We start from the raw sequence: 17,782 nt of genomic DNA on the forward strand, positions 1-17,782 counted from the left end.
ACTTATATACATATTAAAACACATCTCGTAATAAAACGATCAAATAATTTCACTATAGTAATTTTTTTACTAATATAATGTAACGCTAAAAATTAAGAGTATGTAACTTAGAATTTTATTTGGTAGTTTCTAAATAAGAGCTTCTATAAGTAACGTTTTAGTAATAAAAATTTACGTTAATTTTTAACTTAAAAAAAAATTATAAATACCTTAATAGAAAAGTAAAGTAAAATGTTAAACTAAGGAAAATATATTTTAGAGAAATCATATTAAACGTGCACCTAAATACCAAAGGGTACTCCGTTGTCGATCGAAATTAGGGTTTTATTTTATACAAATAGAATAACAATGTAATTAGGTGAGAAACCATAAAAGATACGGACCTAAGTGCTATTACCCCTTTCCTAGCCGTCAGACTCCAATTCAGATGCAAGAGTTATGCTAATAAAGGCTTCAACGTAGTACACACATTCTACAGACTCAACCAAAACTAAAATTGATTTATTATAAGAAAAAAATTAATGGCTTCATCAAAAACAGTGAGAAAATTACAGGTGGCATCACCAGTACCAGCAGATATAGACATTGCAAACTCAGTGGAGCCGCTTCATATTTCTGAGATTGCCCAAGAACTCAACCTCAAGCCAAACCATTATGATCTTTATGGCAAGTACAAAGCCAAGGTGATTGCTTTTTAGCTTTTTATTCATAAATTTATTATTATTTTTCCTTATTTGAGTAACTTATATCAGTTGGTCGATTCAGCTTAATGGTTAAAGACATGATTTTTGTGTTTTGATTGGTTTGTTGTGATGAGGGTATGATTCAAAAACTGCCATGTTCATTTTTATTTTTATTTTTTCTTTCAAACTTAAGGTGCTTAGTTTTGTTAACATAACAAATATGGGTGCGTAAAGTTGAATGGATGTTGTGGATTTTTGTAGGTGTTGCTATCTGTTCTTGATGAGCTTGAAGGATCTGCAGATGGGTATTATGTGGTGGTTGGAGAGATTACTCGAACTCCTCTTGGAGAGGGAGAGATTACTCAATATCCTCTTGGAGAGGGAAAGTCTACTACAACTGTTGGGCTGTGTCAAGCATTGGGTGCTTTTCTTGATAAAAAGGTAGAGCTTTCAATAGTTACAATTTTAAGGCATTGAGGTTGTTTCTCTATTTGCCAATCCATTTAGTCTAGTGTAATATTGAAGTTCCAGTTCTCACACTTAGTTGTAATTCTATATCTGTTCCAAACAATGTACTTTGCAGTTGGAAAGGTTTTGTTATATAACTGTTATTCTGTGTTAAATAAAAACTAAATCTGTATGCTCATGGAGCATCTACTTATTCATTCCATAAGAAACTGTTTTCTCTAATGATGTTTGAAGATTCCTAATCTCTTCCATTGTATTCTAATCACAGCATCCCTCTACTAGATGTCTTGCATTTCTAGTTTAACATGTATTTGGTAATGCCGTAAGACCGTAAATTTCTTCTGCAGAAAGGTGAAAAATGGGGTAAATTGTGATTTCAATTGGTCTGGGAGTTCTGTGTGTTATGTCTGATGACGACCAATATCAGAGGAGTTAAGAAAGTTGTGTTGCGAAAAAGAAGTTTTTGATTTGGAAAATTCAAAAGTAAAAGATTATTCAAGTTGAATGGGTCAGGGGAGGCAGTTGTAACTCTTTCTGAAGCTAGCTCTCTTTATCTCTCTCTTGCCCAAAGCACCTTGCAATCCTGATGTTCTGCTAGCAACTTTTTTTATTGAACAAATTTTTGTGGGTTGTTCACTATTTCGCCAAAGATGGTGAGATCACTTCGTATGTATGTGTTCTGCCAATTCAATCTGTGTTATCAGCTGTCCCTTTTATGAGGGGAATTGAACAGACAAATTCATGTGCTTCAATGAGTATGTTCATGGGTCCTTTTATTGTTGTAACAGCACATGACTGTCGGTGTTCATTATGCCCTGCTGTTGATAGTAGAGTAAACTAACTGAACAAATTTTGTTCTTCTTCCCTAAGTACAAATCTGAATAACCATTTTGTAAATTTCAGACATTAACATACTTGATCATCTAACTGGATTTCATGAAAATAGACCAGATTTGGTGGAAGAAACTGTTCACTTTTATTACTATAAGGCCTTCCATAAAAAGACACAAGACCCTAATTTTTAGACTAGATAGTGCTCAACAAGTTTAGCACACGATTCAGCTTTAAAGGAGTTACATGAATGAGCTGCTTGTCAAGTTCCTTAAAATAGGGTATTAATGATTATTAATCTTCAACAGTTAAGACAGAGACTGCCTGTTAGTAATGACCGTAGCTTTTTTGTCCATCTAAATCTTATAAATCCAAACAAGTATATTTACTTTGAACTTTCTTTTTCTATCTCAAAAATTATCTTTGTTTGTTTTGTCTGAAAACTAGCTTTTCAGCTCAAAAATAAAAGGAAAAAAGGGAATAAGTGACTATCATGGTTCTGGGTAATTTTAATAGCGGATGAAGCTGTTTTTGTGGTTGTTTCCTCCTTCAACATAGAAGATTGGAATATTTAGAGTGATTATCACAGTGCAGAAATTGGAATGTGACTAGTTGCTTTGAATTACTTTGACTGAGTATTTGTTTAGGCGTTATCCTTACCAACTTTATTTGTTAGGTTGTTACATGTCTTCGTCAACCCTTACAAGGACCAACCTTTGGAATCAGAGGAGGTGCAGCCGGTGGCGGTTACAGTCAAGTGATCCCAATGGATGAGTTCAATCTTCATTTAACAGGAGATATTCATGCAATTACAGCTGCAAACAATCTTCTTGCTGCTGCCATTGACACCAGGATATTCCATGAGGCGAGCCAATCTGATAAGGCTTTATTTAACAGGTTATGCCCACCAAACAAAGAAGGAGAACGGAGCTTTAGTAACATCATGTTTAGGCGTCTGAGGAAACTTGGTATCTCCAAAACCAAGCCTGAGGATCTTACGCCAGAAGAAATTAACAGATTTGCTAGGCTTGATATCGACCCAGCTTCTATTACATGGAGGAGAGTTATGGATGTGAATGACCGATTCTTGAGGAAAATTACTATTGGTCAAGGCCCCGAAGAAAAGGGAATGGTGAGAGAAACAGGCTTTGATATTTCAGTTGCTAGTGAGATAATGGCAGTTTTGGCCCTGACAACTTCTCTAGCTGATACGAGAGAAAGGGTTGGGAAAATGGTGATTGGAAATAGCAAGGCTGGTGATCCTATAACTGCCGATGATCTTGGTGTTGGAGGTGCTTTGACTGTGCTAATGAAGGATGCAATCAACCCCACTTTGATGCAGACACTGGAAGGAACCCCTGTTCTTGTTCATGCTGGTCCTTTTGCAAATATTGCTCACGGTAATTCTTCTATTGTGGCTGATAAGATTGCACTGAAATTGGTTGGACCAGGTGGAATTGTCGTCACTGAAGCAGGTTTTGGTGCTGATATTGGAGCTGAGAAGTTCATGAATATTAAATGCCGATATAGTGGTTGAACTCCTCAGTGTGCTGTTATTGTGGCAACAGTAAGGGCCTTGAAAATGCATGGTGGTGGGCCACAAGTTGTTGCTGGGAAGCCTCTTGACCATGCCTACTTGAATGAGAACGTGGCTCTGGTTGAAGCTGGCTGTGTGAATCTGGCCAGGCATATTGCAAACACAAAGGCATATGGTGTGAATGTTGTAGTTGCTGTGAACATGTTCGCAACTGATAGCGAAGCAGAACTGAATGCAGTTAGAATTGCAGCAATGGCTGCTGGGGCCTTTGATGCAGTTGTTTGTTCTCACCATGCCCATGGTGGAAAAGGAGCGGTAAGTGACTTATCACCATTAGACCTAACAAACAAAAAGGAAATATTTCTCAATTTTCACCTCTGCAAACTACATAACTGTAAATAAATTATCATTAATCTGCATTGCCCATATTTGGTCTCTACACAGAATTTCTCTAAGGCAATTTGAGCAGGATGAATTGTTTAACAACTTTTACACACCGCCTTTCTGATTCTGGAAATTATTGACACATCCCGCCTATATCTGAGAATTTCTCATGTTCTGCAGTCCACCTTTGCTTCGACCACTAAGGACTTGTATTATGATTTTTTCTCAGCAAACTAGGAATAGATATTTTCAATCCAAGTGTAATCACATATTTTGAATCTGAAAGACTTGTGCCTTTTCTGTCTATTGTATGACTCCGAGATAGGCTCCTTTCAGGGTGTTCATATTTTATGATAAGACTAAACTGGGAGAATTGGTTATTGATGTCTTTTGATTAAAAGCTCTATTGATATCATGGTTTTCAGGTGGACCTTGGAATTGCAGTTCAAAGAGCCTGTGAGAATGTCACACAGCCATTGAAGTTCTTATATCCTTCAGATGTCAGTATTAAAGAGAAAATAGATACAATAGCAAGGTCATATGGTGCTAGCGGCGTTGAGTACTCAGAGGAGGTAAATGCTTCACACTTTGTTCCATCAATTCTCCATGGATTGTCAAGTGCATCAGTCTGACTAATTCAATCCTTTCACAATCTGACAAAAAGCACAAAGTTAAACCAAATATTAAATGTTCCTTTGGGTTGGTGAAAGCAAAATCTAGTTGTAAAATGCGTGTTTTGTCTTTTACTGTGGCATTTCAAATCTATTTTCTTGCCGACGCCTAAAAATAATAGAGTTAGCACTTACCATCTTGTTGCGGAAGCAACTCTTACAGAAAAAAGCGCATATATATACGTGTGTGTATGTGTGTGTGTGTGTGTGTGTTTTGCTGAGACCATTATGATAACTTTTGGTCTCCTGCAGAATGTTTGGGTTTTACTCTGTCTTGTTGATTTTTGGAACTTGGTTAACTATTCTAGGGCTTAGTTTACTAATTTAAATTATTTCAATCTGTGCAACTAGGCTGAGAAACAGATCAAAATGTACACCAGGCAAGGGTTTTCTGGCTTACCATTTTGCATGGCAAAAACCCAGCATTCATTTTCACACAATGCCCCAACTGGGTTTATCTTACCGATAAGGGATGTAAGAGCTAGCATTGGGGCTGGATTCATTTATCCTTTGGTTGGAACAATAAGTACAATGCTAGGTCTCCCAACAAGGCCATGCTTTTATGCGATTGATGGCGACACTGCAACTGGAAGGGTTCTTGGGCTCTCTTAAGATCCCACAAAGCACTCCCGTGACCGTGTGGTTCTCAAAGATGCTCTCTTTAGTAGTTCTCGAATGCTCTTGAAGCAACAACTGAGCTGAGGGCTGTTGCGAAAATATGATGTTTAAAAGCATATGTGTTTATTTAATTATAATAAATAATTTTTTGATTAATAAAATAAATGATATATTTTATTCAAGTATCTTAATTGCATTAATATTTTGAGTAAAATTCATTTAATCATATTTTATGTGTTTATGTGATTACTATGTGGATTCACAAAAAATATAAATATAAGTTATCTTATGATTAAATAAATTAATTTCGCAGTTGATAAATAAAGCTGGACACTTTATTTAGGTATAGACTGTAATAAATTCATTGAACGATTTATTTTGATCATGTGTGAATTTATTGATGTAGTGCGATTACATTGAACAAAATCACATATGAGATTTCATTAACTTTGTAATAACCGTCAGACTTATTAAATCTCATATGCATTGATTTTACTGTAATCTTAATCTTGAGTTAGTTATAATTTTATGATTGTAATTGTTATTCAATTTGAGTTACCAATGGACACAACATACACTTATAGTCAATATTACCCAGTATCTTTGTGGGAGCAATTATGAGTATTAGAGGCATAGATTAACAATATAGAATTTGTACAACATATCTCTTGATGGGTTTTCGGCACTTGATCATATAATTCTCTGGGCAGAGTGTGTCAACATATTTAGTATGTTGAAAATGATCATTAGAGAAAATCAATAAGTATCAAGGAACAAGATGCAATTAAATTGATTGGACAGTTGAGATATCGATTTAATTAACGATGTAGTACAGAAGATTATGCAGTAAAGAAATCAATGTGGCATGGATCAAATTATTATTCGAAAACACTATCCTATATAGCATACAATTATGGAGGTCAATTCCAATTTTTTAGTGGAGTAGATTTAGAATTAAATAATTAGGCTAATTTAATTACAAGCCTAATTATTATAGCCACTATTGTATTTACCTAAATAATCCCCGGGTTAGCTCATTTAATTGACTGTGCCGCTACTGGATTAATAAGAAAGATAACTAGTCATTTGAGTTAAAAGTCTAAATATATTATTTAGTGGGAGACTCCATTTAATTTGCTTGTATGTAAGAAGTCTTGTGCTATTTTATAAGTTGGCCCCTTATAACTTAAGAACAAGTAACGCCACTTTTGGTTTTATTATTTTTTAATTTAAATCAAATGTTATTTAATAGAATTAAAAAATATATAAATATGGAGTCTTATTTTCCACCAAATAGAGATATAAAAGTGCTTGTTTTTTTTTAAAAAAGAAAAGAGACAGCCACATTATACAGATTAGAGAAAAAAAAAATTTCTCTCTAATTTTGAGAGGAATATTCTCTTGCTAGTTGCTTTTAGTGGTGATAAAGGCACTCACACGTCAAGTGCAAATCAAACTTGAATCATAACCTGAAAGATCATTGGTGACATATCGTGATCTAATAGGAGTGGTGGTGACGGATCGTGATATGAGAGCCTAAATTAATTCAGTAAAAAAGTCAAATTAAATTATCAAGGTATGATTTTCTAAATTACGAATTCTTATGTATGGTATGAATTGATCCTAAAATTTTTTATAAAAATTAAAAAAAAAAATTGATTTTTCTCCGATAAGGGCTTCCTCCCACCCCATTGCTGTTATTTTTACCTCGATTTGTACACTTCGTGCACCTGTGCTATATGCTGTGTCAATAAGAATCGAACACAAAAGAACCGAGAGAATAAATCTGGTTTCATCTTTGCTGCTTTGATTTACCAATGATGCCCGCATCCCAACTGATTTGATACCCATCCATAATTGCCTTATGTTAGGTCGTCTTGAATTTTTATTCCTTGATTAGTGTGCAGGTTTTGTGTTTACCATGTCAGCGAAATAACACGTTAAATATCACAGAAGTTGAGATACAAATTTTTTATATTCTTCATATAGGCAATACTTGAATTGTTGCATATTTAAGATATCAAAGATCAAATGCTACCAGCCGGACCATGCGCGGGCATTTTGCCATCCTTGACGAGGATTGATGTTCTTTTTTATCATGTAATGTGAAGAGCTTGTCTTGGTAAGCTCACACCTTAAAGGTTAAGCTTAATAAGACTCGAGAATGACTACAGTATTATTTACAAAAAAATTAAATACTTTTATATTATAAAACAATTACAAAAATAACATCTGAAAATCTGAAAGGGCAGTGGTGGACCTACGGCCGGGCTTGAGGACAGTGAGTGTCGGCCAAACATAACATACAAATTTGAGTCCAAAAAAGCAGCAGGTCGTCTTACTTCTAAATTAAAGCATCCTGATTTTGAGGGCAGGGACCAAGGACAACAGCCACTCGACAGTCGGGTGGTTGGCATAATTCAAAGCACCTTAAATCTAAATGGTCATGTAACAGGTGAATAATAATAATAATAATAAAGTTCCAATCTCGGTGTTTGGTAGATTAGGTATTGAAACAGGAGTCATGGTCCCCCTTGGCTTGCACAGACCACACTCCAATGAAAATGACTTTATGTTACTTTCCTATCCCATTGACTAATAAATAACGCATCTAGAATTTGCGCACAGCAAATTAAAGTTGATGCGTGCAAATGAATAGGCCTTTGGTTCAATGGGAGAAGCCTTATATTTACAACGTTGAGTGTAAGGGTTCAAGTCTCTATAAGAGTATTATGGAGGTTAGTTTCAGTTCTTCATAAATTATCAATTAATTGAGTGAAGACAGTATCTCCCTTATGAAATGTGAGTGGAGCAAGCACCCCTCGAATATTAGAGATAATTTAAAATATCTGGACATATACTTCAGTGTGTCAATGTATGGTGGTGGTCCCAATTATATAGTATGATTGTAAATATTAATTCTAATGTCTGATGCAATGTCAGTAATATCTGTGTATAACAGACTTAAAAAAAAAAAAAAAAGGTTGATGCGTGCACTTCGGACTTCAACTAGTTGCCGGTGTCTAGTTACAAAACCATTAATAAGTAATAAATTCCGATACAATATTTTTAGCTTCATAGTATATAACAAGTTCATGAATTTTTTTTATTTTTTATTTTTATTTTTGTAGTTATCAGCTACGTACTGCTTAAAGTCCGTACTTTCTTTATAGTTGATGCTAACGTTTTTCTAAGTTGTGTTATGTGGCGAAGATCGTCCACTTATTTTTCTTTGTACTCTTTACTGATACCAGGCTCATTACGCCTTTTGATTAGAGTAATCAGAAGAATTGTTATTCAAAATCTTGGTAGGGCCCGATAGTATTTGAAATTGAATTTAACTGGTCCCTTTCGGTAAAACGTGTAGTTCAAGGATATTGATAAGTTATAGAATTTAATACTGATTGTGACAAAGGTACAGTATGTTTGGAATTATATTTGGATAGTTGTAATTTAAAAATTATAATGTTAAAATATTTGATAAATAATTATTATTGTGGTTTGAAAGCTTAGTTAATTTTATCACAAATTTTTTTAATGAGAAAGATATGATATTTTTATTATTTTTATTAAAATTATTATTTAAAATTCACATTACATTACCGATTTTTATTACATAATTCTGATTTTTTATTCCAACAGCTTAAAACATTAATACCAAAAAAGCCCTTAATTAATTTGAAATTGATAGATTGAGACAATTCAATTCACTTGACGAAGAGACCAAGGGAAAACTATCCTGTGTGTAAGGCCACAAGTTTTACGGGAATGACTACAAGTGATCTGCTCGCCACTAGTGTTTTAATAATTTTAGAAATATAATGAAAAACTTGTGATCAAAGACAAGAAAATTTTTGACAAGTAAAACGTATAACAATTGTAAGGCTGACTGAAACTAATTTTGATGTCATGCTTTCCTTCTGTATAGTTCCTTTAAGGTCTGGGAATCAAAGGTACTGATGTTGTATGTGGGCATCGTGCTTATATGTCTTGGTTATGAGATGAGGATTGATTCCAACGATACACCATCATAAGTTTTTGATCGAACTGAAGGAATTGTTGGTTGCATTTCACAAGTCACGGGTTGAACTCACAACTCTTTCATCTCATGTCTTACAAGAAAAACTTGTAAGTGTACATGACAAAAATACTTGTGAAGTATAGTGAAAAGCTTATAAATGCAACTTATAATTTATAACGGTGTAACGTGAGTCAACCAAAAAAATAAAATATACAGTGTGACTACGCATGTCAATACACGCTATAGGTCCATTTGAGATTGCTTTTGGGAGGTTTAAAAGTAATTTTAAAAATTTAAAAGCTAATTTTAGTATTTGGTAAAAAAAAAAAAAAGCAAAATCACTTTTGTCAACCCCTCCAACAACTAATTTTAAAAAACAAGAAAAGAGTAGTTTTTAAATTTTGATTTTGAGAATTATTTTGATCCTTTAATACAATTCCATGAATATTCTTAAAATTATCACACAAACCCAAAATTATCCTTATTCAATTTGGAAACAAAATTAATATTTTAATAAATTTTTATTATAATTCATTAATATCAATTTGTGGTCGAATTATTATTAAATTCGTTTCACTATATTATAAATTTAATTATCAATTATTTTAAGATAAAAAATAAAAAATAATATATTATCCTACATTATGTACATTTTAGTCATTTATTTTCTTTCAGTAGTTTAACAATAATATTAAACTGTTTTTAAAACTCGCAGTACTTTTGAAAACAAAATTTACTAAATACTTAATTGATTTTCTTCACAGCTGATTATTTTTACAACATAGCTAATAACAATTACTTTAAAAGTTACCATTTCCAAACGGGCTCATAATTTTATTCAGATTCTGAAAATATTGTTAGGACAAACACGAGACAAGGTACATGAGTTTGTTACCCACAAACTCTCAACAGCAAAACTACTTCACACAGTTTTATTTTATGCTTTCATGATTTAGATAGAGCTGACCAAACCGCCATCTGATGATGATCTGGTTGATAAATTGTTTGCATTAACCCTTCTGCAGTTTGACCTGATCTCTCCTTGAGTCCCTGTTAGAAGGCTTAAATTCCCCATTCTGATCATAGAAACCGCAAAGCTTTCAAAGAAAGCAGTTTCGTTGCTGCTAAAGTTGTTGACAATGGGAATGGTATCGGCGCCGGGTGTCGAAAACAGCTCTTGATCACTCTGTAAAAGGCCATTGTTAGCTTGAAGATTGGAGAAATAATCGTTGTCAAAACCATCCGGTGTTGAGAGATCAAGATTCGTTAGGACGCTGCCATTGCCACCTTGCGGGCACAGCTGCTGCAGTTGTGCTAAGAGAGTTGCGTTCAGCGTTGGGTCTGGATTGCCAGTTCCATTGAAATTGAATAATCTTTGGCTGAAAAATTGACACTGTGCCCTTCCAAAAGTGTGAGCGCCTGAAAAACATATTCATACAAATGATTTACACGAATTAGACTTTGGTTTTAGTATAATTTTTCAAATAGACTTTCTGTCTTTAATCTAATTTTAAAAGCACAATAAATGATGAAATGGTTGGTAAACTTTTATACATATACTATAACTAATTATTTCAAGTACTTTTAGTTGACAGCTTGTGATTTCATAAGCTCCCAACGAACCGCAGATTTAATTAAAAGACGCGAATCATTAGCATTTAGGAAGAACAGGATAATAGTATATTACCGGAGAGTGCAACCAGATCAGTATTGTCGTTGAGACCGACATTTGTAAATCTGCCTTTGAGCAAATCAAGAGTCTGAAATGGTGTTGGAAGATTCTGATCTGCAAGGCTCCTGTTCGCTGTCCTGCCGTCTCTTCTTCCCAGTGGAACTGTCCATGAAGGACCACCTGACTGTAATCAAAACCATTCAATTCATTACTCAAAATCAGCAATAGATTTACTTGTTTTATTTATTAACTTACTATTATTATAATTTTTTGTTTCCAAAATTACAAATCTACTAACATATACAAGAATTTAGTTTTACGCCGGGATTCTATCTTAATAAAATATATTATGCAGTAGTCCAAATATGTGGGCTCAAAAAATTTTAGAAAGCAATCTTTTTAACTTTTTACTATTCAACTAATTGTTGGTTCCAGACCCTGTTTCTCTTAATGAATAATCCTTAAAATTGCATGAATACAGTTTGGAATTAACTAGACTGCAATAATTAGCTATGGTTAGCTAGCAAGGTCTCTAATTATAATCAATTATACGATTCAGAACGAGTCTGTAGTCTTAAAAAGTACGATTGTTCGCAGCGGATGAATGAATTATGTTGGCTAGCAGTAGAATGCATACCAAATTGACGGATTGTTCAGAAGCAATGGCAAGAATATCAGCACAGGAAACAATGCCAGGACAGGCACTCTCAAGGGCTGCTTTCATGGCATCAACAACTTCGAAACCTCTTGCTGAATTATTATTTGCCATCGAAAATTTCTCGCTGTCTATGCTCGTATCATTGGCAACGTTGTCCAGCAAGATTGACCCATCACAGCCCTACAAAAAATTATTAATAAATAATTGTAATGCCGACAGAAAAAAAGAATTACAAACTCACTAATGAGGGGATATCATGTGTCGTTGTTTTGGGTCCCAAAAACTGCAAAGACTTTGTTAGCTATATTGATAGCTTCCTAACTTAAAGACCACAAAGAACTTACACGTTTTTTTTATTTTTAAATTTTCCTTTGTCCAATATATGACATTTGACTTTTCTTCCATGATGTGCCAAAAGCTCCGATACTAAAGATTAGTATTTTTGAAAAAAGATAAAGTATTTTTGAAATAGGTTGTAGGTTTTAATTCCTTTAATCCCACACATTTTATGTTACAAAAGTCAAGAATGAAAATGTGCGAGTGAATACTATCAAGACACTCAATATGCGGTTCGGTGTACGTAGGCAAAACTTCTCAGCTCAACGACAGTAAATTTAATCTAAGTGATAAATAAAAAAATTTGGAGCCTGGCATAAATAATTAAAAAAATTAATAAAATCAACAAAATTTGGCCATTCAACGGTGCCAAATTTGTAGACTACAATACTTTTGGGATACTTGTAATCACGGCCTGTTAGGAAATCAATTTCTAATCAAATCCGATATCTTGATATTTTTCTTTCCAAAGAATTGTTCTGCATACTAAGATGAAAGAACATAGAAAATACAAGGCCTTGTTTCCATTGAAAGCTGGTCTAGAACTCGATCTACTTTGCTCTAAAAACCGAGTAAAAATTTATCAGTCATAAAAGGAATATGAAGGAAAATGAGTAATTAAACTCATAAGCCGAGTAAACTACCAAAGAAAAGTTTATTTCTCATGGGGTTCTTAAAAAAAATTAAAAAAAAAAGCCTTCAATTAATTTTTAAATGCCACAAAAAAAAAGCCCAAAAAAAAAGTAAGTTCATTTTATGCCAGTAGAAAATGAAAGAGCAAGTACGTTGACAAAGCAGTCATGAAAATGAAGCCTGATGAGGCTGGCAGTGATTCGGATATCGGAATTGAAAGCATTCTGAAGAACACCCAGAATGATGTTTGATGCATTAGGGCATGTGGTGTTGTAAAAATCTGGCGTAAGCTGAGCTTGAGATGATGATTCGTCAAGCACAAACGCGGAAAGGACAGCTGCTGCAAGAAGATAACGAAGAGGAGACATTTTCCTTTTGAAGAGAAATTAGTGAGTGTTGTCTAAGGAGTACTCTTGCATGGCTGGTGGCTCTTTATTTATATAACTTGAGTACTTCACAAAAGTCTAATATGAAGATTAGGAAAGATTGAGCTGTACGATTGAATCCGCTAGTTAATGTTAATTCAATTAGGTGGAAAAAGTTACGCAAGACTTCAAAAGTTTGTCCCTGTTGACAACAGGATCTCCACCGTTTAGAAGTTGACATTTAAACCTTCTTCCATATATGTAAATTTCATCTAATGGCTGGATGGAAATAAGCACCTCGTTGTATATTAATTCGCTTCTCTCTATATAAATAGATAATATTAATTTCACTGATGAAAAGGGACTTGGAAGTTTATTTCTAAAATGCCAACGTGCATAAATGCGGACCCAGTCAGTTTGATTTTGAATGGGGGGTGGGGAGGCTTGATTCAAAAAAATTAATTCAATTTGGAGGAATTTGATTTTTTTCACTGTTTATTTAACTCAATTTATTTATTTATATATTTTTTTATAGTTGTAGAAATTTGAACCAAAGACTTTAAAATTATAAAAAAAAGTTCTTATCACTAAACTATACACATTTTATTAAATATAAATATAGTCAAATTCTTTTTATTATCGTTTTTACAAAGAACTTCAAATATATTTATAAAAAAAAAAAAAGCCCAAAACGGACTAAATGTCTAACCACGCCAAAATGTCTATTTATGATATATCAATAGTTTTGTTGTCTATAAAGATAAATATATAAGGTCATGAATTATTTGATGGTGATATAAATATATAATGATAAGATAGAATATGTGGCCAGTAGTAACTTTGGAAGATGTGGGCGTGTTGATTCCACATTCCAATCTTATCAATTCAAACTTGGAGAATTGTAGTTTTTTTTTCTTTTTTTCCCCCCTAGTTGAATTAAGGACATCATTTGGAAATGGTAAAATAGTTTTTTTGACCCTTCTTTATTATTATTATTTTTAAATGCAAGAAGCCTTTCTTTAAGCTCCTTAAATTAATTGATCACCGTTCTTTATCTGATATTGTCTTTTTGCAGGAATGTGGATATATTGTGAGAAAATTCATTTACTCCAGTTTTAGCAAAGGAGAAAATCAGAAAACCATGTGCACGGTATCCGGACCGTTGGCAAAACTTGAATTTAGAGTCTACAAGCTTATTTGTTAGCTTTCAAAATGGAAATTATAAAATACCAACTTGAAAATTTCATAAGTAAAGCTATTTAAAAATAAATCTATATAGCTTTTACTTATGAAAGCTTTTTTTTTAATACTAATCATTTTTTTCCTCAAAATAAACTTATGTACGTTTTTTTGTTAGAGAAGGCTTTTCAAAAAGCTTAGCTAGTGTTTGCTATTTTTTCTTTTTTCTTTTCTAACTTTCTCCGCGCAGTAGTAGGAAAAAGTCTTGGCATGGAACGCACGTTTTTTCCATTCATTTCTTATCACATGTATATTTCAATTAATTATAATAATATAGATACACTTAATAAATAATAAATAAATATAATATAATATTTAAAGATCTTTTGGATAGGCCGCTTGCCCTTAAACTGAGTGATGGATTGCTTACTCTCATACTTATGAATATTTGTGAAAGTATCAGTTTGAGTCTTTTAAGGATTCTCCCTTAATTAAATTTGATTCATTGAAATTAATTATAATTTTTTTCTTTTATAAAATGTGAATGGAATAAATAATCATCGAATATCTCTCGAATATTTGTGAAGTTAGATAATTTGGTAGAGCGAACAACTTTCGAATATATATGAGAATAGATAATCTGAATAAATATTTAATAAAATTTAATGTATGTAAATTTATAATTTTAATATGTAATTATAATATCTGATTGTATTATTAGCATAAAAAGAAAAAAAACTATTCTGGGTAAACCTTTTAAAACCTTTACATACCAAATAAAGCGTGAACTGATTTGAGCTCTTGTCCGGTGAATAAAGTGACGAAATAAGAAACAAATGCAACTTTGAACATAGAGTGATCACGTGCCTTGGGTCCTTGGCTGCTAATTTACAGATGTATAATGTCAGGCAACTTCAAAGTTTAAACTTTCCATCAAGTCAAGTCAATTGCCGGGACAGGACGTTAGCTTAATTAATTAATTATGAAGCAACACTTTTCTTTCTCCGGTCCAGATGATCATACACAGGCAAGTGGAAACTTATATTAACGACAACTTACGTCAATCACTAGTATAAACAATAAATAAATTTTACATCATTCATTATTTATGTGAATATGTATAAGTTCCATTATATATAACTTAAGGACTCTCATCATATAATCGTTATATGTTATAATAATATAATTTTTTATTTTTAAATTTTTTTGTCACACATTATTTTTTTATTACATAAACTAATTGTAATTAAGATGTAATCCCAAAAAAATAAGAATGATGATACAGTTACAAACTCTTATATATATTTATCTTGTACAAACTGACGTGATATTGATTCATTAGTTAAATAAAAATATAAAATAATAAAAACAAATCATGTGGGATAAGTAATATTTAATTCAACCAATCTTATTATGCCACATAAATTTATACAAAATAAATTTATATAAAAATTTGTGGCTCTCTCGTTATTAAAAAAATAAAAAATTAAAACATGGGACCAAAGACTTGGAATTTGTAACAAATAATTTAGGAAGTGTAAGCCGAAAGATACAGTGTTGCCGTGACATAGAATTTTTATAAACTTAGTCTTAACCTTGATTTTATTTAGTAATTTGAAGATAATAAGGCCTAACGGTACTCTTCACCGACAATTATTTTTAATACGAAATTATTTTTAAGATAATTAGGCCTAACGGTACCCTTCACCGACAATTATTTAAAAAAAAGAAAAAAAAAAGAAGAAAACGACGTCTTCTGCACGTCTTGAAATTTATCTAATTGCATTAATTATTTGCTACGTATCAAAAGGGCATTTTAAAAACAATTATTTAATCATCAATTATAAGTAAATTAATGTTTTTGGGTGCAGTGACGAGGGTACCTTAATTTAAGGATCTTATTCTAAATAATATGCACATGTAACTGAGATATTGCAATGCCATGTGGAGTGATGTGTTGTTAATTTTTTATAATTTTGTTTTATTTATTTATTTGGTTTATTATGCTACCCATTCAACCTCAGAGAACGACCCAAATTAAAATGATTCTTTAAAAAGAAAAATACAATAAAGAAAAAGTTTGTATCTGAGAGTGGTTCGATTCCCACTCCTTGTTTTCGCCATAAAAGCCTAACCAAATGAGCCCTTGCGTATGGAATGAAGCACATGTCTTAACTTAAAGTTGCCCTGTTTTTATTGACTATGAACATATATCTAGGAGTAGAGAACTTGCATATAACAAAGTCAATGAATGCATAAACTCTGATGAATTATTTATTCAAGGTTCATTGTTAGTGTTTCTTAGATAAGAGACACATACCTTGTCTATAGACTCCTATGAATATTTGAGACTTTTTCTTAGGCCATTGAATAATTTTTGTCCATTTGTCCAAAAATAATGAATTAATGTAAGAACTATAGAGAGATTTCTTTTTTGAATTCCAAAATATTTGACTAATTAATCTTAATATACTTCTCTTATATACGCATAGTTTTAGTCTTTGATAGCAACTTTAATATTGCCATATATGATTTCTTTTTTCTTTTTTTTTTCCCCGTGGATTAGCTATCATTACTCTGTATTAAATTGTTATCAATTAATTTGAATTTTAAAAATCACATTTATCGTCCAATAATGTGCTTTTCCTCCTATTATTTTAACAGCAATACAGGTTAAGGGGACTCAAGTGACAAAAAGAAGCTTTTAAGATTAATGAAATCACCGGTCTAAGAAAAGGTTAGCCTGGCTTTTGGTAAATGTTCACATTGGTCGTTGGCAAAATTTTTATAATATCAACAAAATTAGTAATATTCGTATTAGTCGCTAAAAAATTTCATATATACAACTAAAATGATTCGTATTAGTCTCAGTCAATAATATTAATTGAAAAATTATTTTATTTTAACATGGATTAAAATAATAGATTAAAATCTTTTTTTAAATTTTTAAAAATTGTGTTATATATATTTTAGAGATAATGTTTAAATAAATTTTAATTTATTTTTATTTTCACTGTTTATTAATTAACTACTAATTATCTACATATATTTTCCTCAACAATAAATCAGACCATAAGAATCCTTATCCTAAAATAGGAGCCCCCTAAGTTGAGTTTAACGTAACTTATGCCACACACAACAACAGTAAGTGCCTGTTTGGTATGACTTATTTAAGAGCCATAAGTGTTTATTTAATCGTATAAGCACTTTTTAAAAATTTTTATGGTATTTGGTTATTTTTTTAGTAGAGTTTTTTTAGCTTAAATAAGCTAATTTACCTCTATTAGCAAAAGCCCAAAATTTGAGCTTTTGAGAGTAGAGGTTATAGAGTTTTTTCTAAAAATATATAATATAAAAAATATCACACAGTTTAATGGTTTAAAAGTACTTTTTTTATTGACAATCAAATACCCAATGACTTTTTGTCAAAAAACTCTATTGGTATAAGCTCTACTGCTATAAACTCTAGTATTATAAACTCTATTTAATAAGCTGTACCAAACAGAGCCTAACACATTAATGAAACTCACGTATTTTTTGTGTGGGGGCATAAATTAGGTTAAACGTAATAACTTTGGCACGGACTCCGATTTATATATTGATTAATTCTTAGCTTCTCGTCTATGCCAGAGGCCACATACATTTTTTTAATTGGCTATAATGTAATCGATGGCGTTTGAAGCAAAAAACAAAAAAAAAAAACTAACAAACAAATAAATTGTGAGG

General features: G+C 32.2%; 1 protein-coding gene and 1 pseudogene across 1 annotated transcript; one reads left to right on the top strand and one right to left on the bottom strand.

The window, feature by feature from the left end:
• Nucleotides 1-366: 366 nt before the first annotated feature.
• LOC18052496 lies at nt 367-5,263 on the top strand (annotated as a pseudogene).
• Nucleotides 5,264-10,020: 4,757 nt separating this feature from the next.
• LOC112100791 (peroxidase 15-like) lies at nt 10,021-12,948 on the bottom strand. The gene is made up of 4 exons (XM_024190601.1): nt 12,665-12,948; nt 11,523-11,723; nt 10,901-11,069; nt 10,021-10,632 (listed from the first exon to the last, which is right to left on the bottom strand). Exons 1-4 carry the CDS (start codon nt 12,878-12,880, stop codon nt 10,166-10,168), a joined length of 1,053 nt encoding a protein of 350 aa, XP_024046369.1. The 5' UTR covers nt 12,881-12,948; the 3' UTR covers nt 10,021-10,165.
• Nucleotides 12,949-17,782: the final 4,834 nt, after the last annotated feature.

The sequence above is a fragment of the Citrus clementina genome, unplaced genomic scaffold, assembly GCF_000493195.1.
Source record: "Citrus clementina cultivar Clemenules unplaced genomic scaffold, Citrus_clementina_v1.0 scaffold_2, whole genome shotgun sequence".
In the NCBI taxonomy this organism is placed as follows: domain Eukaryota; kingdom Viridiplantae; phylum Streptophyta; class Magnoliopsida; order Sapindales; family Rutaceae; genus Citrus; species Citrus x clementina.